This window comes from Athene cunicularia (assembly GCF_003259725.1).
Source record: "Athene cunicularia isolate RWA chromosome 10 unlocalized genomic scaffold, athCun1 chr10_part1, whole genome shotgun sequence".
Taxonomy (NCBI): Eukaryota; Metazoa; Chordata; class Aves; order Strigiformes; family Strigidae; genus Athene; species Athene cunicularia.
In genome coordinates, this window is record NW_020799112.1 from 4,550,924 (window position 1) to 4,577,109 (window position 26,186).

The 26,186-nt window shown below is 37.5% G+C and overlaps 1 protein-coding gene across 2 annotated transcripts in view; it reads right to left on the minus strand.

Moving 5' to 3' along the window:
• Positions 1-26,186, minus strand: part of TLN2 (talin 2) — a 202,094-nt gene that overhangs the window by 92,420 nt on the left and 83,488 nt on the right. For both annotated transcript variants that reach the window (XM_026856212.1, XM_026856213.1), the window contains 11 exons: positions 24,003-24,173; positions 21,237-21,334; positions 20,471-20,600; positions 18,862-19,014; positions 17,245-17,387; positions 15,665-15,792; positions 10,307-10,370; positions 8,030-8,134; positions 6,009-6,164; positions 4,000-4,101; positions 1,359-1,435 (listed from right to left, as the gene is read on the minus strand). In XM_026856212.1, the coding sequence (XP_026712013.1) occupies positions 1,359-1,435; positions 4,000-4,101; positions 6,009-6,164; positions 8,030-8,134; positions 10,307-10,370; positions 15,665-15,792; positions 17,245-17,387; positions 18,862-19,014; positions 20,471-20,600; positions 21,237-21,334; positions 24,003-24,138 (1,292 nt within the window). In that variant the 5' untranslated portion in view covers positions 24,139-24,173. The remainder of the gene's footprint in view (positions 1-1,358; positions 1,436-3,999; positions 4,102-6,008; positions 6,165-8,029; positions 8,135-10,306; positions 10,371-15,664; positions 15,793-17,244; positions 17,388-18,861; positions 19,015-20,470; positions 20,601-21,236; positions 21,335-24,002; positions 24,174-26,186) is intronic.

The window sequence follows — 26,186 nt, forward strand, 5'->3', positions numbered from 1 at the left end:
CATAGTTAAGCCCAGAAAGAATGGAGGGGTGGGGGGAGAAGGTGTTTTTAAGATATGGTTATACTTCCCGCTGTCCTACTCTGTTAAGTGCTGGTGGTGGTGGTGTTTGGATTATACTGATGTTGTTTTCCTACCGAGTCTGTCTTTTGCCTGTGACCATAATGGGTGAATCAACCCTCTCTGTTCTTATTTGAATTCTGGAGCCTTTAGTTGTATTTTCTCCTTCCCATTCCTATGGGAGAAGGAGTGAGTGAGCAGCTACATGGTGCTCAGTTGCCCTCTGACCTCAAACCATGATAACTGCTTTGCCAGATATATTTCTCATATTTAAATACAGTTCAAGCTTTAACAACTAGAAGCACTGACAGAAATTCTGGCTTTAACAACAGCAATCTGCTGGGGAAAAAAGTAATTTCAATTGTGAAAAATCTCGTATTTATGTATTACAAGTTTTGGGCTTCTCTGCACAGCACTTCGCTAACAGTGTATTCCTGAAGTGATTTGGAAAGGTCAATGACAAAAGAAAGCACATCTGAGCATGTGTGATCCATCAGAAGTTGAAATTTCATAGAAGGTCGCATTAAATATCTAATAAATCTATCTCCTATAAACTGTATGTTTAACAATAAATCATATAGACTTTTCATATACACACTGCTGACACACTGCCATCCTCAGGGTTCCAACAGAAGACTTGAGTGGTTCGTTACAGCTTATAGTGTCACAAACCTATTTCTATTCCTGCACTGCAAGGAAAGATTTAACATTCCTTTTCAAGAGTATGGCCAGCTCTACAGTTTTGCTGTAAGTCATATCCAGTTACTCTCCCATCAGAACCACAGCCTGACCTACCACACATCTGGTTGGTTTGCCTAAAGTGGCTTGGTGACATAAGCCAAGTTCTGTTCACGACACAGGGTACAACTAAACTGACAGGAGTCAAATTTACTGGAAACACCTAGCACACAAGCAACTAAAAACCTTTTAAATCCTAGGTGTTTGCATGGAGATCAAAAATCTAATATGACATTTTCAGCTTGGCATCATTATGCCTGCCCCCACCCCCAGCATTATACTGAGTTACAGCCTGAGTTCCTTTGTTCAAGGGCCAAGTTACCACAAACTGATACCACTGTTGGTTGCAACCAACAACTTTGCAACAGATACCTACTCTTCAGTCCTTGAATGAAGCTATGAGTCTGCTGAATTGCCTGGGGATAGTACTTCCTTGTATTGATATACACTGTAGGAAATAGTTCTTTTAAAAGTAATTACTATACTACTTCATCTGACAGAAGTTGTCACATCTAAAAAGTGTCACTCTTAAATAAAGAGTGTTTCCTGTTGCATATACTCACTTCTTAGGTGAAACAGATTCTTCCAACATGGTTGATTCCTCATCACCTTCAAGCCCAAATCTATCTTTACTTTGTTTCTGGAGATGGGGAAAAAAAAAAAAAGTTAAATGATGTGTGTTGCTTTTCACTTTCTCTCCACCATTTCCTTGCCATTTATCTGAAACCTAGTCAAATAATCTGCAGTCTTATCCATGCTGAACACCATGTCCTTTGGCAGTGTGTGACAATATAACTTCCACCTCAGAAGAGGTGCCCTTCAGCAGCTAACAGACCAGGTTCTAAACCCTGTCAGATTAAGTGCATAAAGGAAAAAAGCCTACTGGTGCCTTTTTGAACAAAGGTGTAAGGAAAGTGCGGAGATACTGTCTTTTCTCACAGGAAAAAAAATGCTCTGAGGATCAAGTGATAGCAACAACAGCAAATCTCAGCACAGACAGGACATGTACTATGTCCTTTCCCACTCTCTTCTATCTCAGGAACATCTGACTGACTCAGGTAACTAGAAGTCATATGTCATATTTAGCATCCTGAAATGCTACTACATGATGCTACCTACCCCTAGGAAATACATACCCATACTAAAGATGATAAATTTAACACTGTATCCAAGTTATTTTACCACAGTTACTTTAAACTTTGGACAGCCTACACATCTGACTTCAAGGCAGTTTTTTTACAGTGGTATAAGAGAGCTAAATATACACAAAGAGAGTAAGTCTAAACCACTAGAAACAATGTAAGTCATAGAAGAAGTGCCTTGTAAAAACACTCCACTTCTACTTGTGACCTAGTACAAGATACTGTCTGCTTTCCACCTTGTTATGTAAAACATGTCTGAAAAAAAAAAGTATATAAATACAGGAACTCCACCATGTCCTTGGGTACGTTTAATAGGAACTCCTCATGAACATCCATACACACACATGACCCAACTTCCTCCAAAGATTTTTTACTATTATAGTTTGTGTTTATGCATGAACTCAAACTGCCTATTTCTAGTCAAGTTTGTGCCTTATTTCCATATTAATGTGAGGTAAAAAAATACAGCTAGATTAAAAATAGTGAAAGATACTCAAATTCAGGGTTGCCTGTCAACTGATTAATGACTAAAACTGCAGGACAAGAGGGGTTGAGGGGTGAGGGTGGAGAGTGTTGCACCAAGAATACTTTAGCAGAAAAAAATGCACCACCAATCCACACCAGAGCAACTGAGTTGGAACAGTCCAAAACACACCAGGAATTAACATTATGCAACTAAGAGCAATAAACCATACTTTGAAGCATGCATCACAGAGATAACTTGGGCTCAACAACTGGAAACTGCATGTTTCTCATACACATCATGAAGCATCATGGGTGTTTATTACTTAACCTGTTCCTAATTCATTCATTTTAAAACTGGCTGTGTCAGCAGATTGTAAAGAAGAAATCAAAGGATTGGAAAAGACTGGAAATATGCACATATGTATTCTATCAAGACAGAAAGGCTGCTTTCATCTGGCATTAGAAACGAAGCTACTTTTGAAGCTTGAGAGTTAAAATCAAGTTTTAAACCATCTATAGAAACCTGCAGTTTCTTTACCATTTATTAAATCTGAGAGTGACAACCTCAGAGGAAAAGGCATGTAGTGTGATGAATTCTGGCAATCTTCCTCAACCTCTGATTTCGTAACACTTGATGTTATATCCTACACTGTTCACATGAACACAGGCTTTAAAGAGCTGCTTAGCTTTCTGTCCTTTCTTTACTATTAAAATCCATTACAGCAAATAATGATGTAGCTTGGTTGAACCTTAATAAAGTAAAAAACTGTCAAGGAGCATCTGAAGGTTCTATTTGAAACACCTCACTTTTCTATACAACATGCCATTCACATATGACCATTCAGCTCCATGTTTGTTGGTAAAACTGGTATTTTTTTGCTGTTGTGCTTATTTACTTCTGATTATTTAGAATGCGGAAGATTCATATCTTCCTCTCTTCTTTCCTGCCAGGCACAATCCATAAAACCAAGCTTCAAGACAGTATACTGATTTTATCCCTCTCTCTGCACAACGGAGATGTAATTCTTTGCTTTACTCATCACAATATTTTTAAAGCAATATGTGTTTTTGTTATTTTGGTTTTGTGGTTGTTTTGTTTTTGGTTTTTTTTTTAGTTTTGCCAAAAGACTTTCTCAGATTTGATGCATTATATACAAGAGCTGCTGGACAGCTATGGCGTAGTCCTTAATGTAGTTCTAAATGCTGCTTCCAGGGGATCATTTTTTCCCACTTGATTCACCACTTTGGTCCATAGCTTAAAATCCACAGTTGAAGCTTTGGACTCTTCTCTGGATATACACTCACAGTCAGCAGTTCACCTTCCAGACAGACAGACAAAGCCCAAACATGCTGTACTGAGCATGACCCATACACTACTGCTATAATTAACAGCCCTGATATTTTCCAGAAGCACTTACTTAAGTTAAATGGAAAGAGCTTATATTACTTAAAAGTTTAAAATAACAACATCAAAACATAAGATACAACACTGACTTCATGAGAGAAAGAGAACTGCAGCTTACACAAATTTGAGCTTTAGCACTTCTGTACAGTGATTTTTACTAAATTTTTACTACACGTAATCTTAATACTATACCTTCTTTAGGATGATATCAATGTAACCTGCAATTAATTGAGAGATCTGTTCTCCCTCAGTGGTCTGTACTGAGTAATAGCTTTCCTGATATTCACCAAAATCCTGAAGAGGGAAAAAAAAAACAACCTTTGAAAATGAAAAGTAAATAAATGAAGAAATGGTACCAAATATGAGTGTGAGAATTCAAATTTTAAAATTGTTTGTATAGACATTTGATTATATCCAACAGTAAATGAAACTCTTCCAAAATTCAAAACCAGTCTATATGGGTGGTGAGGGAGGAGAGAGGAAGGATGCTTTTTATTGCAGCTTAATCACAGATGTTTCATAAATTCAAATACCAGAGGACCAAGAAATACTTAGTCTATCATCCTCAGTCACTGAAGGATGGAGAAAAGTCTTTACAATCTTATTCTAGAGCATAATCACCCACGCAATTGGAAATTAGCTGCTGTGTTGGGTTTGTGTGTGTGGTGGGGGTTTTGGTAGCAGGGGAGGGGGCTAACAGCAGTGGCCCTGTGAGAAGCTTCTCAAAGCTCCCTCGGCTCCAAGTCAGACCCGGCTCTGGGCTGAGCCAGTCAGGGATGGTGGCCACGGCTCTGTGATAACGTATTTAAGATGGGGAACCTGGGAGGGGGAGCTGGAGTTGGGAGGAGGAGTTGTGAAGGAGACACCTCTGCAAACACTGAGGTCAGTGGAAGAGAGGAGAAGGGCAGGGGGGGGTGTGCCAGAGCAGAGCCCCCCCTCAGCCCGTGGTGAGAGGGCCGGCTGTGCCCTGCAGCCCGTGGGGGTCACCGGGGCAGCAGATGCCGACCTGCAGCCCGGGGAGGACCCCACGCCGGAGCAGGGGCTGCGCCCAAAGAGAGCCGGGACTCTGTGGGAAGCCCCCGCTGTTGTAGTTCACTGCTGGGAGGGCTGAAACACGTGGGAGGGACCCACACTGGAGCAGTTTGGGAAGAGCTGCAGCCTGTGGGAAGGGCTCACGCTGGAGAAGTTCATGGAGGACTGTCTGCCCTGGGAGGGACACCACGTGGGAGCAGGGGAAGAGTGTGAGGAGTCCTCCCCCTGAGGAGGAAGGAGCGGAGGGACTGACCACAGCCCCCATTCCCTGCCCCCTGTGCCTCTAGGGTGAGGGAGGTAGAGAAATCAGGAGCAAAGCTGAGCCCAGGGAAGAAGGGAGGGGTGGGGTGAAGGTGTTCTTAAGATGTGCTAATGCTCCTCACTGTCCTACTCTGTCTGTTAAGTGTTGTCATTGGTGTGTTTGAATTAGATTGATGATGTTGTTCTTCCTCCAAAGAGTCTCTGTCTTTTGCCTGTGACCATAACAGCTGAATCATCCCTCCCTGTCCTTATCTTGATTCCCAAGCCTTTTGCTGTATTTTCTCTTTCCCATTCCTGAAGGGGAAGGAGTGAGTGAGCAGCTACATGGTGCTCAGTTGCCTTCTGGGCTCAAACCACAACAGATGCACATGATTAAAGTGAATGCAATTTTCTAGCCTCTGCCTCTTGCTCTACCACTTTAAACAACCTTTTCATATCCTTGTTGCATTGGTCTCTTATGGAACAAATAATTGAAAGAATATCACATGCATGTAAGTTCTTTAAATCCATAATCATCAAATGTCTGTAAACTATCTAGCTTTGTTTATGTTCATATCTTGCAAGTCACGGTGCATTATGAATGGTAAGTATGTAAGGGCTTAAGTGGGTGTGAATAAAGATTTTAACTGTTTTAGAGGTTAGGCACAGAACAGATTTAAACAGTATTTTTGGGAAAGATTTCAACATTACTTTGGGGGAATTGGTCTGTCTAGAGACATCAAAATACATATTGATGGTAGACACCAACATGGTCCAGTTAACTAGTTTAGGCTCAGTGATTCTATTTAATGCTAGAAAATTACAGATAAAACAAGTTATATTAAAGAAACTGTTCTGAGTTCAGGTCCATCCTCCTTTCTCCTTGTCACATTGACCCCTCTTCCTCTGAATATATACAAAAAGATTACCAGAGTGAAGCTTTTAGGTGAGGCAGCCCAGCGTTTCACAGTTGTCAGTGGCCATTCCTGCAACACTTCCTTTGTCTTCTCATCCACACGCATCACTGAATCTTTGGTGACACCCAGCAAACGAGGAACCAGCTTGTTTTTGCCTTTCATTTTTTCCTATAACAAGGTGTAAAAGGTTGCTTTTCATTCAACTGGAGCTTGCCATAGGAGAAAGGCAAAGTGTGATGTAAACAAAGGGAAGCAACTGGCATATAGATGAGGACAACTGAAAGCTCCAGGCTCAGCTTGTCTGGTCACACACAGTGTGTTAACGTTAAGCTGCACTGGTCTTTACGGAATCTTTACTATGGAGTTCAAAAGACACTCCCTTTTCTCCCTCTTCCAGGAAACAGAAACATTTTAGGGATTATGATAAGAAATCTTTGGAAGTTACTTAAAAGAAGCTCATGATGGCAGTCCTTCCAGACACAGATTACCTCTGTAAAGCTGCATTAGAGAAGCTGAAAGGGAAACTGGCACCAGGAAGACTGAGAAGTTAGGTTGCCCTCAACATTTCTCTATAAAATTTCTGGAGCAGTAAAGGAAGGGAAGGCCCACTGGGGCTGACAACTGGGCAAGATCAGCCATAATTTGTCTCGTATTTTGGATTTGAAATCTTAGTTATTTTCAGTCTGTGAGAACATCTTAATCCATGCAAATGTCACAAGGAATGGGGCAGGGTCAATCTGCATGTTGCCAGCTGATGTGTCCTTATTTGTTGGCCATTCTGCCTCTTTAGTTTTCCAAGTTTGCAAAGCACAGGCCCAAGCTAACAATTTGCTACATAAAATCCATCATAAAATAGAAAAAAATCCATATGTTCCATTCCCCTGAATTTATGTAGGCTACAAAGCATCAATTCCTATTTACATAGTAGGTCATTTGATAAGCTTTTAAAAGCCCAAGTACTCCTTCCAACAGAAGTTTCATGACATGGTTACTTGATTCAGTTACAGTTTGCTTTAAGCTATGACAAAAGAAAGCAAGATATTAATGAAAAATACAAATATATTTTCACCTTTTACCATACACGTCAGCTACACCATGTTAACAAATCCTCAGTGAATTAGCAGATTGTTCTAAATGTGCATGCTTGTTAGTTTTAATATTTTAGTTACTGAAAACAGCACACCATAACTTTGTATAGTTTCTAATACACAACCTAGCTCAACATCTCTGATAGAGTTGGGACTCCTTTCACCATTACTGGTGCCTAGCAAGACTTCTTCCCTTAAAGGAAGCAAGACAACAAGTTAGTTTTCTCAAAGTGTACTGTATTAATAGTAGTGTCCTCTGCACATTCTTCATTGTATTTTCACCTTCTACCTGCTTCACTGGCATCTGTGGATGACTAGGTACTTTAGAAAAAGGCATTCTATCAATATTCTGCTACCTGCAAAGATTCTGCACTGTAACTGTGGGAACCTAAGAATGAAAATATTTGCCTAAGTTTAGCCTCCTTTCCATTCTGTGTCAATGGTTACTGAATATTCAGGCACTAATGCTTCAGTCCTGTTTTCAAAGCAGAACATCAGTATCTTGGTACCAAATTGTTTCAAACAGCCTTAAGACCATGACCCGTTTTAGTGTAAGGCTTAAGAGAAATTAATCATGCAGATGAAGAAGTTGTTCTTCAGATGCAGTTTTTCAGCGTGCAATTCATATTATCACTAAACTTCTAAACAGGAACAACTTATGAGTTCTTTGTGACTTTTTTTCCTGAATACAGTACTTTGTAATCAAAAGAAATAAGAAGAAATGTCATTTTAAAGACATTAAATCATGACAGACTCAACTTTCTTTCTGGAAGCAGTATGACAAGGATCTAAACTGAAATTACACTTCTGGCCCACATAGTAATTTACACTTTTTTCCAAATGCCGCTTTCAGACAGAAAAAACATCTTTGACTTTTGCTTAGTGCAGAGTCTGAGGTAATGCATAACCAACCACACAATACGTTCACAGCAAGATCTACATTACCTTAACAAGAAAAAATGACACTCCGTAAGTCCGCAGGGAACGGGCCAGCTTCACATACTTCACTTTGGCTTCTATTTCACTCATCTCACCACAGTTTTTGTGCTCCTGTAATGAGAGTTCAGTATCACTTAGGCATAAACAATGCTGGAAACAAACAAAAAAGTTATATTTTTTTATCTGTTTAAGGATGCTTAGTTAATAATCATTACACTTAGAATATCTGAAAAAATACTGTCTAGAAATGTTAACAAGACTGTATCCCATAATTCTTCACACTGGAGAACTTAACCTGTGCAAATGGAACACTCCTCTTTGACCATCATCCATTCTATCTGTACCTCAGATCAAGCACATTTAAACCACTTCTGAAACAGTTTAAAATTCTAGGCATTGCTGCAATTTGAGCCATTAAATTACATACAATAAATGGCTCTTTACTTGGCTTTTTAAAATCATTTAAAAGTCCCTGCATGCACATATTTTTCCAGGAACAGACTATTTATTCCTGCTTAGTGCCCCAAACTTCTGATTCATGAGAGTCTCAAGCCTTATAACTGACCATTTCTCATCTCTTGTAGGTACTTCCAATGGGCTTTTTTTGCCAGTTGCACTGTTATCTATAATTTTTTTCATCACATGAAAAGAATTCTGAAGGTAAAGAAGAAGCAATGATTTTTCTAAATAGTTCATACTGAAATACTCATCCAGGTGTGTCTTGTAATTCAATTTCTATTTATTATTTAAACAATTTACTCATTAGTAAACTTTATTACCTGTAAATAATGACAAATACCAATATTACATATTGAAACTTCACCTCAGTATCTCCTCTCCTACTACAAGACCATTCTGATGAAAATCCTATCCCAATGTCATGCTATTTAAATATTGTTCGTGGCATTTCCTATCACACCCCATCTTCCCCTCACATTCTGAACTGCTGGTTGCCACCTCTTTCATTCTGACTGATGGCAGCAGAGGGAGCACCAGGAACATGGGAAACACTTCCCTACTCCAGTTTAAGTTGCCATCTTGACAGTGTTCCACGGAGGAGCACTTGGGGGAGCACCTGCAACTCCAAAACCCCTTCTGAACCCCAAGGACATAGACTGATCATATCTGTCACGTTCAGCACGGAGAATACAACCGGGATCCTGAGAGCGCAAGGAGCCCAAATGTAGTCACTGCAGATGGAATATTTCATGAAAATCACCTGCCAAACTCAAGAATTTTATAACTTGGGGAAAAGAGCTGAGCCCCCACCCAAAAGAAAAAAAAAAGATAGCTTGCTTATTCTACTTTGGTGTTGCATCTTTTCCCAGCATCAGTGCCCTCACTGATGAGCTTCTTGTCTATGCACTGAAGTGTGTAATGACTGAAACTACTCATAGATCATATTTGACATAGGCAAAAATCACATCCTAGGAATAGCATGACAGTGAAACTCAGAAGTGAATGAATCTTTTTTTGCTTTAACTGCAACATCACTGCCCCCAGCTAAAGATACACAGAGAAGTGTTCAACATAATTGTCTACGAGGAAGCACTATAAGCTCCAGGTGGAAGAGACTTACTAAGCTACAGAATTCCTAGACTGCAGTGTAATAGACATAGGAAAGTATGTGCCCTGCTCCTGCTCTTCAACTTGTCTCCCAAGTTGAGATCACAGATCACTGGTATGTCCTTCCAGAAACCGTATGACTTGGTTTCAGCTGCTGACCTCAGAATTTTTCAACTTGCATTGTATTGCCAAACTTGTATTTCAGTAGGCACAGATATTTAGTGCATCTACAGTACTCAAACTCTGATACCATTTTCAACAGTATCAGTACATTTTATACTCAACTGCTATAATCTTTTACAACTGTGTGATTCCCAGACACATACTGAACTCAAGCATTAGCTAACAGAACTCCGTATTACTTGAAGCTCATGCTTGAATAATGGAGGCATGAAATCAAAACTGGCTGTCCTAAGTGTGCTTCTATTTCAGTACAAATACATATCCTTACATTTCAATGCAACTGAGAAAAAGGTCTTAAGAATATTCAATATTCACTCTCTCCCCTTCAACAAAGTACACTGAATAATCATCAGTGAAGAAAAAAGGATCAGGACAATAAATCTGCCGAAGAAAGAAAAGAAAAGCTGTCAGAGTCTTTACACTTGATTTTCTGATATTACATAATTCAAGTATATACAAAGTATACACCTATGAAAGCTTGTATTTTTCTTAAAGGAAGTAAAACTATAGTAGGTTTTTCAGTATTACAATTACCTGAAATATTCTCTTTTCAGCCCCTCTTTGTTTGGTATATTCTTTAGGCAGGAATTCTTTTAGGCTAGGAAAAAAAAAATCCATAGTTAATGGTGCCTTCTTGAGAAGGGATGCTTCCCATGCTCATTTATTGGCATTAAGACCCCCACGCTTCCTAAAATGTGCATAAATACTTATACAATGAAACATAACTCTGTCTAAGTAGGGTGAAAGCAAGAGTATACCAAGAGTATACATAATTAAGAAAACCACTTTAGTTACATTCCCATATAATACCTCTTTGAAAAGTCATCAAAAGTAAGTAACAGACAGGACACTTTCCATTCTTAAAGTATATGATGTCTTTCAGCAGCTCAGAGGGGTTCACATATAAATTTAAATACACTCATTGTAATCTGGGGGAAAAAATGGAACATCAAAGCTTGAGCCATCTCTGTGTCTGAACTGAGACACTGCTATTACTTTCCAGTAGCACTTTGATTTACTGATGTCTGTGACAAAGTTCTTCCTTTGTGTCTTCCAAGAAATATTAGAACACTAATATTTTACTGAAAAACTGCAAAGCTATTTAAATGCACACTTAATACCAGCCACTATCTCAAAAACAAAGTCATAAATAACCAGTCCTCATTTCTGTACCACTCAGGTACTTAATGGTCTCAGAATACAAAGTAAACTAAGCAAGTTTAGCCTCCCTGGTAGAGTTTAGTCAGAAAGAATCTTTAAATACCTCACCTGTATCTCCTTGCTTATAAAAAATAAGTCCTTTATCTTAGCCAAACATTACCCCACCTTGAAGACCTATCAACATCATGCTTTAACAAACACCAGTTCTTTTCTGGATTGCACCTTCCCATCTGGAACACTCTACTTTGATGAAACAATGTCATAGATTCAGCAGTTCATTTTCAGCCTGAAGAAACTTCCACAGTGAAAAAAAATTGGTTTCTAAGGATTCCCTCTGGTTTGGACTATTAAGAATCACAGCCAAAGTATGATGGAGAATCTCCTTGCCATTTTGATTTATTCAGTAAGAAAGCACACTATTAACACAAAGTTAAAACCACCTATTATCATACAAATGTACAAGTTTTGAGAAGGATGGATTTTTGTTAAACAAGATTGGCAAAAAATCTGCTTGACTGTTTTGTGGGTTTTTTGTTTTGTTTTGTTTTGGAGAGTAATGGGTGTTTCTGGTTTGTGGTTGGTTTATTTTTTGTGTGTTAGTGCACTTTTTTAATATTTAAACACAAAAGCCTGCCATTGCAGAAAACAAACACTCAAAAGACTAAATCAGGATTTTGTGCTTTCTTTACAAATATTATTCAGTAGTGATGTAACTCAATTTGTTCTTTCTATAAAGCTCTAGCCATATACATCAAAGTAAGAACTACTGTCCTTGCTAATCATTCTTCCAATACTCCAGTAGTTACACATCACCAATACAAAATAATGAAATCTTTCCTCAGGGCCTACTTAAACAGACACATCATGGTGGGGGGAAGACTGGACAGCCAAATTAATTTTGTTGGTAAGGACTGAATACACCTAAAAAGCTATTGACTTTATTCCGAAACAACTGGTGCTTTCACACTGAATGTCATCTGTTCAAACCAGTTGGATTAACATCATTTCCAAGGCAAATGAAAAACAAAAAAACAACAAACCAAAACCAACCAAACCTGAGTTAAGCACAGTTTAATTCAGGAAATGGATTTATATAGAAAAATGATAGTTATGAATGCATTTCCAATTCTCATCTTTTATTAACTAGAGTTATTTTTCTCAGCTTTTGTACATAGCTAAACTATCAAGACCATTACATTTTTAAACATGTCTACTTTCTTTGTTAACTAATATACACTTTAAGAAGACATTGCTGAGTAAACATTATTTGGAGCTTCTTAAGCAGCAAGAGTTAAGAAGACAACTTTACACTTTGTCCGCTAAGCACCAGTTGGTGTACTCTTGCACATGTAGCTGGCAGTTAGATCGGATGCTTTTCCCTTGTATTCCATTGTTTTTCACTCAGTAGACAAGTAATTACTTCAACTGAAAGGGTGAAATGCTATTTGTGAACAGACTGAAATTATTTATTGCTACCTACAATGAAAATATTTTTTTTATAATGCAACAGACAATAGTTCACTTTATTTTGCAGCTTGTTTAATTGAGTTCACAAAAACACCTGGAATATATTATCATTTAGCCTTCTTCAATCTCACATTATTACAATGGACAATGAACTCAGGTAAAAAAAAACATCTAATAGCAGGCAGTGTTTAGTCAACTTCATTTACTGTGAGTTTGTTCCTACAGCTCTTAGAAGAATTATATATGACTGCCAACATATTGATTGTTTTTCATTAGCATAAAGGTATATCCAGTGTTCCTGAAAAAGACAGTTTAAGACAGTAAAAGAAGCTAGATTAAAGAAGTGATCTTCTTGGTCATCAAGTGTGCTTGGAAATAAAAAGCAGAGGTGGGTGGTTTTAGCTACTCCTTTCCTATCTGCATATGAATAGTGTGACTTCTTTATTAGATATTCTCTCAGCAAATTTAAACACGGTGTACCTCTGGAGGTGCAATGCAAAACTTCAGCTATATGAAGAAGGGTATGAAGGAGGACTATTTGCAATTTGATAGTTTAAGAGCTTTCACAATTTTCTTTGGCATGAACTTCAAGGAAATTCCAACAACCAATACACCAAAACGTTAACAAGATGCAGGCAATAATCTTCATCTGTGCCAAGAATAATTTATCAATGACAAAAAAGGATAGACAAGATCTCTCTATATAAACACATTGCAGACATGGCAAACTAAACCAAGCTGTTTCAAAACAGTGCTATGAAATGCTAATACTATTCTGTTACATGCTATTTTCTGTACAAGCTTACATATTCTTCTTAAGGCAATCTCTAGCATGTTCAGGTTTCAGTGGTGAGTGAATGGATACCTCCCAAATATAGTTCACATACTGAGCTACAGCATACAGTTTACATAAAACATAACTACTTTCATACTTGAAAAGAATCCATGTCCATCCACCAGAGTAGGAAATAGTTGGATGAAAAAGATCAACCTTTTTCAAGAAAATAAAACAAATGTTCTCTTCTGAAAGAAGAGATGCATTTTCAGGGAAAAAAAAAAAATCAGCATTTATCTACACTATTTTTATATATTTTTTGTAATGAGTCAGGAGCACTTGTCTTGTTTAGACTCAAAACAAACGATGTGGTTTCACAAAAAAGCTGTCATGAAGGCTATGTACAGCCAAATGCATACAATACTAAATCATAAACATGTATACCTGAAATTAGAAGGCAATGACTAAGGACTCACAGTCTGAAGCAGGCTCCTTTAATCAAGGGCAAAAAGAGAATTACTTCTAAACCAGAAATCCTTCATTTCATGAAGCTGATTATACAGCAGGACAGTGAGCGATTACATTTAGTGAACTGGAAGGCTTGATCCTAATACAGTCAAAGCCCATTTGAATGAAAATAAAAGAATAGTAGAGAAAATTCTCTGCAGAAAATGACAAGGTTCTAAATTTTGGTATTCTGGTTCTAAATTACTTGCACTGGAGTAATATTCTCTTTCTAACATACAGTTATTTATACCTTTCATTTCTATTAGGATGAAAATAAAGATAATGCACTTTATATGTGTGATCACTTTATTCTGTGATGGACTTCAAGCTATCTAACACTGCAAACAAAGTAGAAGTATCATTCAGTCAGCAGTTTCAGTCCACCATAAACACAGTTACTATATGGGAGCTTATAAAGAGAAAGAAAAAAAATCTTTATACTGAAAAGACCAAGTAGAGGCCATAAAAACACCTAGAAAAATTTAAGTGACTGAGCTCTGCACAGCAGTTTGCAAAAACCGCTGGTTAAGTTTGTGGGGAATTATTGCTTTAAAAATTAGAAACATTTATTGCTAATTAGAAGAAATTAGAAATTAGAAAAAATTAGAAACAATTATTGCTGGGAACACCTAACTCTTGAAATGATTACCATTACACATTAGCCTGTCATAATACCTAATAGTTTGCGGCAGGAATACTCCTAAGTGAGTGGAAGGAGAAGGGAAGAGTAAGTAGACAATGGACAAATCCCAGAGGAAGACTGTTGCATAACTGGTCACAGTTCTAAAGAATAAGAATCAGAAGTATGCTGAGGCTAATCCACTGGGTCCCCATGACTGTTAGAGACATCAGTAGCTCTATCAGGAAAGGTTCATGGATCAGTCAGTAGCAGACAAACAGTACAAAGAAAAGCTGATTATTAATTGGAACTGGAGAATGTTTGTTCACGTGGTTTGTTTGCATAACTGAACTGCTACTTCAGGAAAATCTTTCAAAAGTGAACTGTTTCAAAACAAGTGTTGCAGCACTGCGTGTTCCAAAGCAAGGCACCATTTTAAAGTAATTCCCTGAGATACAGTAAAACCCAAACTCAGGCTCGCAAAGGAAGTCTAACAGTCAGCACTGAGAACTCGTCCAGCAGAACAGGACAGAAACCAAATATGCAACCAGTTCTGTGCATCCCATTAAGGTATCCATGAGCCTCATAAGTAGGCAAAGCTTGAAGGACTGTGAAGCAAATACCTTTTTTTTACCTTGCTACATTTCCTTCCTTAGACTCTGGCCCTCAGTTAATTCTATTGCAGGCAAACCATCAGAAAATCAAAATCAATAGAAAAATGGGACATCTAGATTTCAGTCAAACTAAATTTGCCCTGCTGACAGCAAAAAAGTAAGTATCACAATAAAGGTTAAAGGATGAGCAGGACTCCTGTCCACACCGGAAACAAAGAGCACAAGTCTAGATTTTCACTCATACACCATGAGAGGGTGAATCGAACAACGGATTAATGCCACTAAAAAGTTTGGAAAATTTAACCTCTATACATAGCAATATTAACTTTATTCAAATATCAAAGCATATTTCCATTTGTGTAATTCCCTAGCAAACCAAACATCTGTGATATATACTGATGTACACTTAATTCACAGATGGCATTACTAAAGGCAGGCAGAAGCAGATTTCTAAGGAAGAACAAAATCCCAGTTCTCCCACATTACCAGGTGGTTGGGGAATCCACCTGCATACTTGACTGGCACCCTGGGGGGAGCTGGTGCCCTCTGTTGCCTAATAAGCCAATGACAAACATTCCCTCAGTTGGAGTCGCTGATTTGTGCCACAAGTCTCCTTTCGCAGGGAGACTGCTACAAAAAGCACACTGAATCTGATAACCGCTGCTTGAAATACTAAAACATTTAGTCTCTAACAGCTCAACATTAGTTATACTTGATGTTATCCAAATTTAGAAGTTAGAAGTGTTTACTCTAAAAATCCAGGTTTGTGTTTGTGTTCTACATGAGGTCCAAACTGGATCTGTGCTTGAAACCCTCCAAACTCGCAGGCCTTCTCAAAGGACACAGGATGGGAACCATTCAGAATGTCATCACGAGCCTAAAGGAGGTAAGCAAAGACATGTCAGGGACATCCAAAATAACTACCACATCTCTGAAATGCCTTAAAAGCTTGAACACAGCCCAAGAATGCAGCAACACAGTCTTCTGTCTAAACGTCTTTATTATTCCATTATGGATGTGTTTATGACTAATCAAACTATGGGATAGATTATTTTCTGGTGAATATTTACAGAGACTTATTGAAACCACAATTGTAACAACTTTCATCAAGAAGAGGCCTTGACACCCATTTCCTGCCATACGTGCATATAAAGTACAATATATGTATATACACTTTTGTGTATGTACATACACACATATAAAAGTGTTTATCTTACCACCTTGTAATAGCAGGGAAAAAATGATCCAAATAACTAATAAGTAAGAACCAGATTACTATTCTAGAAATGGCAACAGGAGAAGGCAAATAGCATTTTCCTTCCTTTTGTTTAAATTTAGCGATCATAGAAAATGATAGATTTTATAGCTCTGGCAACAGAAGGCTCATCTATCCATAGACAAAACAAGGCAAGGCAGTATTGATACATACTGTCATAATGGTAACCTGAAAGAAATATCTAAGTGGCAGGAGAACAACTCAGTGTGATAAGAATTTTCCAAAGTATTTGAGAAAATGTAAAGTCGTCTTACAAGGAATGTAATCTTTCTTTTGTCTTAGTTTTAAAGTGTAATTTAGAGTAATCCTACTTGAATCAGCAGCAAGTATAACAACTGAACATTGTACTAAACTTTCAATGTTTTGGTTTGGTGGGTTTTTTTACTTTTTAAAGTCCTTTAAACAAAGAGTCTAAAAACCTGTTTTTTTTCAGATTGCATTACAGACAACTGCACCAGAGCCTTCAGTTAAATAGTATCTTCTTCATAAATCTCCTAGCTTGGCTAAGGTAGGTATAGTACCTTTAACAGTTTGGGGAACCTGCCTAGGAACCCACCATGTTACATTACATAGTCTCTCTTGAACAGGAAGCCTGCCTGCCTTGTGTGCTGTCTGGGTTGAAGAGTGTGCAGAAGCAGCTCTCTAACTGATCAGGTGGAAGAGAAAGAGATGAGAAGCAGAAAGATGGTTGACATGAGATTCCATATTACAAAGAAAGCATCACACATGGAACAGAATGGGGAGAAGAACTAAAAAGAACAACTTAAAAGACTAAACACATTCATGAATTTCAAGGAAACCAGGACAGGGACATGAATGTCAGTGGATTTTTCGCTGAGTGACCGTTACTGAGTTGAAAGTATTTTATTAAAAAGAATCATTAAAGCCTCTGTACTATCATGTGTTCTTGGAGGGATCAACAAAAAAGTAAAGTCAAAACATATCCAGAACTGGAATTGTAGAAGATGGAGTGCTTCAGCAACAAAATTAATCTAATTACATGCGTTTCCTCAAGACAAGGTAGAACCTGTACTTCTGGTCCACATACTGTACCTGAACATAAAGTAAATTAAGCTGAACAGGATCCCTTGAATCTACGTTCTGGTCTGAATAAAAGAACTTTCGTCTCAACAGTAGTGTTTCATTTTCATCAACTCCTTGTTCTCTAAACGTTCGGCTGTGATCTAGCCAATTTACTAGAACAGAACCACAGACATACACACTGTTAAATAAACAGCACTGGCAATGTTAAAAGCTGTTATGAAAATCATGTGATAATTGGCAATTCCACTGGAGGGGGAAACTCAAAAAAAAAAAGTTACTTTCATTTCTATTTCTAGTAATCAGTGTTAAAGGTTGCTACAAATGACAATTGAAGAACAGCACTGCTGAGAAACAAGAATTTACTACAGTATAAAACACCATCAATTTTGTTGAAGAAACAACTATAGTAACGTTTCTATACTAGATTTAGATCTTCAAAAGTTTTATTGCAAAATTACTTAAAAGTTTACTACATCTTCCCCCTAAAACCAATTGTTCCATTTACTCTTCTTATCTATAAACACAATTTTAAAACATCGCCCTGTCAGTCACAGTTAATCTTAGTGCCTTAATGTAAAACAGAAAAAATGGTTCTCATGACTTTACACATAAACCAAATCAAATACTGTCTTAGTTCTTTGTCAAACTCCATTTACACTTAAAATTTATACCTTCAAGGAAAAAACTACCTTTTGATGGCTTTCAGGAGGCATTGATATTTAAATATGCAATTTTAATGAAGGGGAGAAAATGGTCATAGAAATAACCCTTCACACTTAAGTTATTTCTTACCAAAAAAGTAAGAAACACACTTCAAAAGACCTGCTAACTCCCATAGCTAGAGGAAACAACTTGTCCATTTATCTAATTTTAAAAATACTCAGTTGTACAAACATTATACATAAAAGGATGCACAATACAGGTAGGAATCAATTGAGACACACTGAAGAACCTAAAAATGCTTTCCTGTATGGTTTTCTTGCACTATACTGTGGAAGGATAGTGTGGTGGTTTGACCTTGGCTGAATGTTCTATCACTCCCCCCCTTCCCCCTTTTTCTCAACAGGGCAAAGAGGGGAAAAAAAATAAATAGGAAAAAAACCCCAACCCTTATGGGTAAAACAAAAGCAGTTTTAATGTAAGCAAAGTGAAGCAAAGGTCCGCGCACAGAAGCAATAAAGAAAACAAATTTATTCTCTACTTCCCATTAATAGGTGATGTTGGGCCTCCTCAGGAAGCAGGGCTCTGATAAAAGTAGTGGTTGCCTTGGAGGTCCAAGGGTGACCCCACCCCCCTTCTCCTTTTTCCCAGCTTTATACTTGAGCAGACATCACACGGTCCGGAATATCCCTTTGGTCGGTTGGGGTCAGCTGTCCTGGTTGTGTCCCCTCCCAAGATCTTGCCCACCCCGTCCCACTAGGAGGGGGGAGAAATACTGGAAAGAGCCTTGGTGCTGTGTAAGCACTGCTCAGCAGTAGCCTCCACGCCAGGGTGCTATCAACACCCTGCCAGCTCCCAGCATAAACCACAGCACCGTGAGGGCTGCTATAAGGGAAAACCAGTTCTGGCTCAGCCAGACCCAGTACAGATAGTAATGGAAGAATTGTCCTGGAATACACCACTCACAATCATCATCTGTATGAAGCTTTGCTTTCAGTTTTTCCATTTTTCTTTCATCACGCAACAATGTCCTATCTTTCTTAAGCGTTCCTGTACTCTCCTCTTTCTTCTCTTCTATGCTTTCCTGGATTAAGGAATATTCCTCATAATTTGTTATTCCTGGAATTATAAATAACATTTATTGTTTGCAACAATAAAAATTTAATACATTTTAGGGTGGGTGAAATATTCTTTTCCCTATATGAAAACAGCAACGGTTAATTTGAAGTATATCAAAGACATTCCAGATAAAATGCTAAAACAGTGTATGGGGAAGGAGATCCCAAGAAAAATCTACAACTTCCGCATTCAGGACATCTCTCCAATACCCAGCATTATCCTTCAAACACATCATTCCTTCATCATATGCTGCATTTCCCACTTTCAGAAAAATATTAAAATTTTTTTTGTTATCTACCAGAAGCTGCCAGTTTTAAAACACGGTGGAATTTAAAATAGCAGTAAATTCCAGAACAGAGACACACCATAGAAAACTGCCTTTCATGGATGCCTACAATTGCTTCCTGAGAACTAAGTAATTTCAGCTTGCCCATGATGTGTAGAAGAAATGTGGCAGAGCAGACTGAGGAATAGCAACCATGAGAAATACATGATTTTTTTAGAGTTTTAAAACTCAACTCTTCTCATGAATCTTACAGGAAACTGAATCAAAATCAGTTGACAACATTTAGCAAATGCACTAAGTTGCTCTTGTTTCTTTGTTCTGCTTAGTTTTTTCCACAGTTTGGTAAAGCATGTTTATACTATACAGAAGAAAAAATTAAATGCTCACCTACATGACTACGTTCATGAAAATAAGTCAAACCAATTTTTGAAGTAAATTAGTTACAGCACATTAGAATCCAGCATAGAAACACTCAAACAAAATCGAAATGGATTAATTTAAATTTATCTTAACTCACTTTACAAGTAAATTAATCTAAATCAAATTAAGGCCACTTTAATTATAAATGAGAATTAAGCAAGGTTTTAAGATGATTTAAACTAATCCATATTGGATGTATGTTTATAGTTAAATAGGAATTAGTTTTCCAAAATGTCTCTATTTAGATAACTACAAAGACAGACTATAACCAATAGGACACGTTTTTGACCAGCTGCTCTGGATGACGTCCATATGTTGTTTCTCAAATGATATAGTACTGTGATCAACTCTTAATCATAACAACATAGAGCCCTGAGTTTAGGTGTATTTCAAGGTTAAAAGTATTTATCTGTTATCCCATTAAAATTGTTTAAATTTAGTTCTAATTCTCTACCACACAGCAGGAAGGCATATGTAAATGTAATAAAAAATTTATAACTATACTGTCAGAAAACTTTATGCCTTCAATCGTTAAATACTGAAGCTTAAGGATATAGCTAACTCTCTACTGACTTTCGTAAGATCTGGACAACAGATTTCAAAAAAGTAAATGTTAACTGATAACAAATTTAAGTATTTTTATAACATATGTGCCAACATCTAGCCAGTAATGCATAAAACATCTTAAAAATCAAGATGAAAATAATGTAGAAAAACAAATTCTTAAGCACGTGGGTCTCAAAATCTTACCTATCCTGCTGCAAATGGTAACCAGCAATTCACCAACTGTCTTAGAATCATCCACCATGACTGTTTTCACTGAACCATCCAACATACGTATTTTCTGAGGTCTCTGTTTCTTTTTGTACTCCAATATATCCTAGGAAGTAAACAATATTGTTTCTAAATACTTTTGGAAGCCTCCACAGGCCAATCCACTAACTTAGAAGCCTAAACCAGGATTCCCTCCACACACACCCAGCTGGATTTTTCTTTTGTTATGGTATAGGCAAACTTATTTAGGTAACAACCTGAGAAGTGACTACATTTAGTTCTGCCAATGTCATTTTTCAAGAACTTGTTCTAGCTGGCAAGACCAAAACCTAGACAGGGCAGGATAGACCAAAGTACTTTTGTGCTGCAAAAAGTAGTTCTAGTATTTGAAAAGGATAGCAATGCCTTTTGGTTGTAAGCAAGCTGGCCATAATGTGAGCAAGTATGACCTCATCACCTTCAGTATGCAAGAAACCTACACCATAATGCAACATCACCTCAAATGTAAAGTTTATTTTTTATCTTCCTGTTAATCATTCTGTGAAGACATGATTGGCCACAGTAGTTCACAGTCACAACCAGACACAGAAAAAAAACTAACTACTGAGGCACAGCAAGGAAGAAAAGTGGGCAATTCCAGGAACAGACTCAAGACCTTCCAAATGCTAAACATTCTTCTTGCTTCCTGGGAAACAAGTTTTCTAAAAAATGTGTTGAAAGAAGCAACAGACTTGCACCATACCCCATTTCTCAGCATGTAATAATCCAGTGTTCTTCCAGCCTCCAGCCATATACCTTTTCGAGGATCGTCATCTGACAAGAACAATCCATAGTCAGAGGCTGTGGAACAGAAGACAGAGTGTCATTGAAAAATACCAAACCTAATCAAGCCAACATGATTGACATTCAAGGTTTTTCAGCTTCAGGGTTAAGCTTCCATTACACTTACCTTCCATTCTTAATGATCTAAGATAGACTTTTTTTGTGTGCTTTAGAAAATATTTAGCTTAGCAGCAGATAGCAGGGTAGATGAGGCTTTACAAAAGAACAAAAACTTCACTAAGCCAGAGCACATCACATCTACTGTGCAATTTGTATTACATATTTGTAACAACTTATTTTCAAGATGATCGCTTTTAAATGCTCATAGGTCCTGCTCTGGAATTGAATAACCAAAAATACAAGCAAGTTTGGGCTTAACGATAGTATACTATTTCAAGCAGTAGTTCTATTTAAAAAAAAACAAACGAACCATTCACATACTGAATTTATTGAACTTTGGAATCTTTTTGGCATTTTTGGAATCTTTTTGGTAGATGCTTCAGGTTTAGGCATTTAAAAAAATACAAGGCTTCTAGAATTACATCCCTAACAACAATCTCAGGAAAAGCTTGCATCTATTGAAGCATGTCAATTGATTCTTCCAGAATGACAAGTGATGAAACTTCTACTGTCACAGAAGAACAAACCCAGGCTTAGGCTTCTAAGACTAAACTCCCGGTATACAAAATGAAGGATCATGACTGTCAACTCAAGGCCCATCCATATGCATGAAGAATTGATACAGAGTATACTTCACTACCACAGTGTTAACTTCTGTGCACTAGCTAAGCCTGCTCTAACTGCAGTTCTACAGTTTAAGCTAAGGGCTTTTTTCATGCAGGAGGGCCAGCTGCACACTTACAGCCTATTACAACGGCTCAGTGCAGGGATGGTCCCTTGTTTACTTTCAGCCACATGTCTGGACCCTCTGATCACAAAGTCAGATAAACATAGCTGCAATTTTCGGGCAATGTTTCATCTTTAAATGTTATGCATATATAAAATTTATATGTATATAAAAGACCTTACACTCAACTAATAGAAGTGTAACTGACTTACAGTTACACAATTTCGAAGGAAGAATCCTTCCAAAAACAACTGCATAAAAAAAACTTTCCCTGCTGACCTTAATTAAAAATTGCCCTGAAAAGCCAAGTGATCCATATGTACAGAGATTTTTATGACACAAATTCAGTACAGAATCAGTTATGTAAAACTTTAGAATTTGTGCCTATAAATAGGTTGTGACCTTTAGAAGCACACAAAGCGCCTTGCACAGAGCACAGAATTACCAAGCAAGCACAGTCTACTCTGATATTCATTTCTGGGGGATGTACCCTAGTAATGAAATAGTAGTAACTGTGCAACTTGCACGTTAACATGGCCACCTTTGTGCCACCATTGCAAGCTTGTTGAAGTGAAATGTGCAAGGCTGACGGTCACAACGCAGGACAACTACATTTTCTGTTGTGCAGGAACTAGTTTGATCAGTCTGTACTACACCAATGTGAGTCTTCTGAAATAACAGGCACACACATGCATTTTAACAGCCACAAGGAAGGAGAAAGGATATGTTAGTAACCTTTTTTGCTGTTCATCACTCAGCTTCATAAAGTTCTTTGAAGTTTGTAATTGCAACCACATATAAAGGAAAAGACTTACTGTCTAATCTGAGTAGAGTTTCTAGACTTTTCTATGAGGTTCACGATGTTCAGGGGTATTTATTATGCAACTTCTCTGTATTCAACAGCTGTTCAAAATCATTGCTTTGAGAGATCAGTATAGAAAAAACACACAGCTTGTGTTTAAAAATTGAAGCTTCTTAACTAGACTACCTAAGGACTCCTGCAAAAGAGAAGCTTTTCTAAATAATAGTAATACTGTCTGTTACTGTTAAGTTTTTCTAAGAGTTCAGACAAGACTTTTGAAACAGCTCTAAAGGTTGAGAGCTGTGCATAAAACTCAATAAATAATCTACTTTAAGAATCGCATTCCAGTGGCATTATGTACAGTACAGCACCAAAGCATTCTGAAGAATCTGAATTTGACAACTTTGACTACATTTAAACCAGAGCTTTTGTCCAAGTGAAAATGTATTTCCCAGTCTGCATTCATCTAATCTGCTCAATAGGTACAGAGACAGTTAAATTTAATTAATATATAGCAGCACTGTGAATATGGTATGCACAGCATGGTGATGCTTTTAGTTATATTAGTTTTAAACGTTTCCCTTTGCTCATTTTGGAGATGTCCAGCCATTCTTTTCTAATTCATATTATCCCTTCTTTCGTTGAGGCACAAAATAAGTCTGCTCAGATTTTCCTAGAAAGCATTTCCACAAACACTGCATTAAAAAGATGGTATCATAAAAATTGCTCTCCAAGCAGGAAACAATAATCTTTCAGGCTAACAAGTAATTTATTTGAGAAGTCAAAGTTCCATTAAAAAAAAGCATCCTTTGTAGAAAAACCTCTGTCAGGATGGAAGGAAGAAAAAAGAATGAAGCTACATTCTGTCAGTTAAAAATCTGTGCCTTGTGCATTTCACTCCAGAGCCTTATTATTTAAATAAAAAAAACCCCACAAACCTTCCAACCTGAAAGAGAACAGTGTAAAAAAACCACATGAGTCTATGTTTATTTTCAATTCAGACAATGAATCAACTAAGGACAAATCCAGGAACTCACCCTGCCCTGTTTGCGCCTCTGGCACTCGTTCACGAATAACTCTACAGGCATCATACACTGCAGTGGATGGTTCAAACTGCATCGTCTTCACCACATTGCACTGGCGGACACAGATCTTCAAGGAAAGCGCTACCATGGTGTCAAGTCACTTCCAAGTTCCTACTAAAGTATCTGAAAAAGCAGTAATGGCATTATTGCTTAGAATTTTCCATTTAATGCTTTAGTACACTCAACTTTTCATTTAAAAAAAAAAAATATTAGTTCTCATTGGCATCATCAAGCTAGAAGCTATCCAAAACACACATTGTTCTTGATATATTGGAAATTTATTTACCAAAAACTTGTGTACACATACTTAAAGGTTGCTACTTTGAGGTATGTCAGATGGTACATAGGAAAACAATATACTTATTGGGTACAGTGTCAGTATATTTATACTAACAGAAAATTAATTTTCTCTCACCACACCTTTTTATTAGACTATTTAGATTAGCTGGTAACTAATAGCTTAGAATAACTACTTAATCAAAAGCAGGATTTTCTTAGTACATAACTTCTCCTTTATGAAGATTCTAAAGCATGTAATACTGTGTTGTAATTTTTTTCAAGACTCCATATAGATGTGCTGGATGTTTTTATCCTGCTGAGCAGCTATCCAGAGCTTCGAGAAGCAGCTATTTTTCATTTCAGTTCCATTTCAGAAACTTCACTGAATTTGACAGAATTTGTCTACAGAAACAGGAAGCTACAGATGCTTTTTGGTTTGTTTCATTTTGTAGTCAGTCTGGGTTTTGTCTCAAGAGTCTTCCCTTGCTGTCATAACACTCCAAACCACTCTTCCATCATTAGACTTTCCACAGTGATCTCCAAGAACTCTACAGAACTGAAGTCCTTTCTGCATAAATACAGAATCTACTAGAATCTCCATATATGTGTATGTTTAAATAGGAAGATGTGAGATTCTATGGACTACTGCCACGATAATTTGAGCAAGACAAATTCCAGTAGTTAAACAAAAATAATCAAGATACTCAATGCTGTCTAGCAAAATCACTTTAAGGAATAGGAAGGAACCACCATTTACATTTCATTCATTCACTGAGCAAAGTGACTGCATACCTTCTCCAAGGCACGGATAGCAGACAAATCATTTCTCTAATGGTAACATTTAGGAACAGCTTCGGCTCTAAGATGTCATCCTCCCCCATATTTTTGTGGCAGCCCATCCATTTGCCTCTCAAAAGCAAATCAACTTACTTTGGATTTTTTTAGCAGTTGTAAGACTGTTCACTATCAGTATGAAATACTATCTAGATAAGAGCATCCAACAAAGAAAAAGGGGTGAATGAGCAAAAAACTATACAAGAAACATTAATGTACACACCTCAATGCTCTCCTAATCTATTGGTGTCTAATAACAAAACAACCTGTATTTTGAACCAAACATTATAGGTAGAGGTCTGAATAATAAATTAAGATCTCTCCCTACTACCAAATACTGGTTCCTAAAATCCCTCCAGAAGGTCTTTACATTTCACTAGTAATCATTCAGTATAGCAGCAACAGCACAAAATAAATGCAATACAAAAAATAGATCTCGCCAGTGTTTTCACAGAGATTCACCATAACTGGGTTCAGTTTAGTGCTTTATCATTTATACATAAGCAAAACTCAGAGCATTACAAAACCAAAAATATCACAGGTAAACACAGATTGGAACAGTTTTTCACCATCCAGAATGCTCCCAGGAAAAATAATTATGTTCATGTGTGTTTATCTGCACTGTTTAAAAAAAAAAAAAAAGTGGCACACTACGGCTGGAAAAAGAGACAGATCAGCTTGGAAAAGTCTGACCAAGTTGGTAAGAAGGCAGTTCTAACTAAGAGGTGACACCAAACCTGGCTGTCAGCTTCCAGTGTGGTAAGGTGAGTCACAATTCCTGCTCTCTCCTCTGTCAGGTCAATGTGTTACGGCACAGCCATTATAACGCAACCCTCTGAACTCTCTCTCTCCTATTTTCTGCTCCTTTTAAAAAGGCGACACCAGTGAAGAACTAAGGTCTAGAAAAAGTTTTCCTCTCCTCTTTGCTTTTGACTGCACCTGAAGGTAAGAGTTGCAAGCCACACACATCACATCTTCAGACTTCATCTGATTATCTCATCTATTAAAAGGCAAAATGAATAC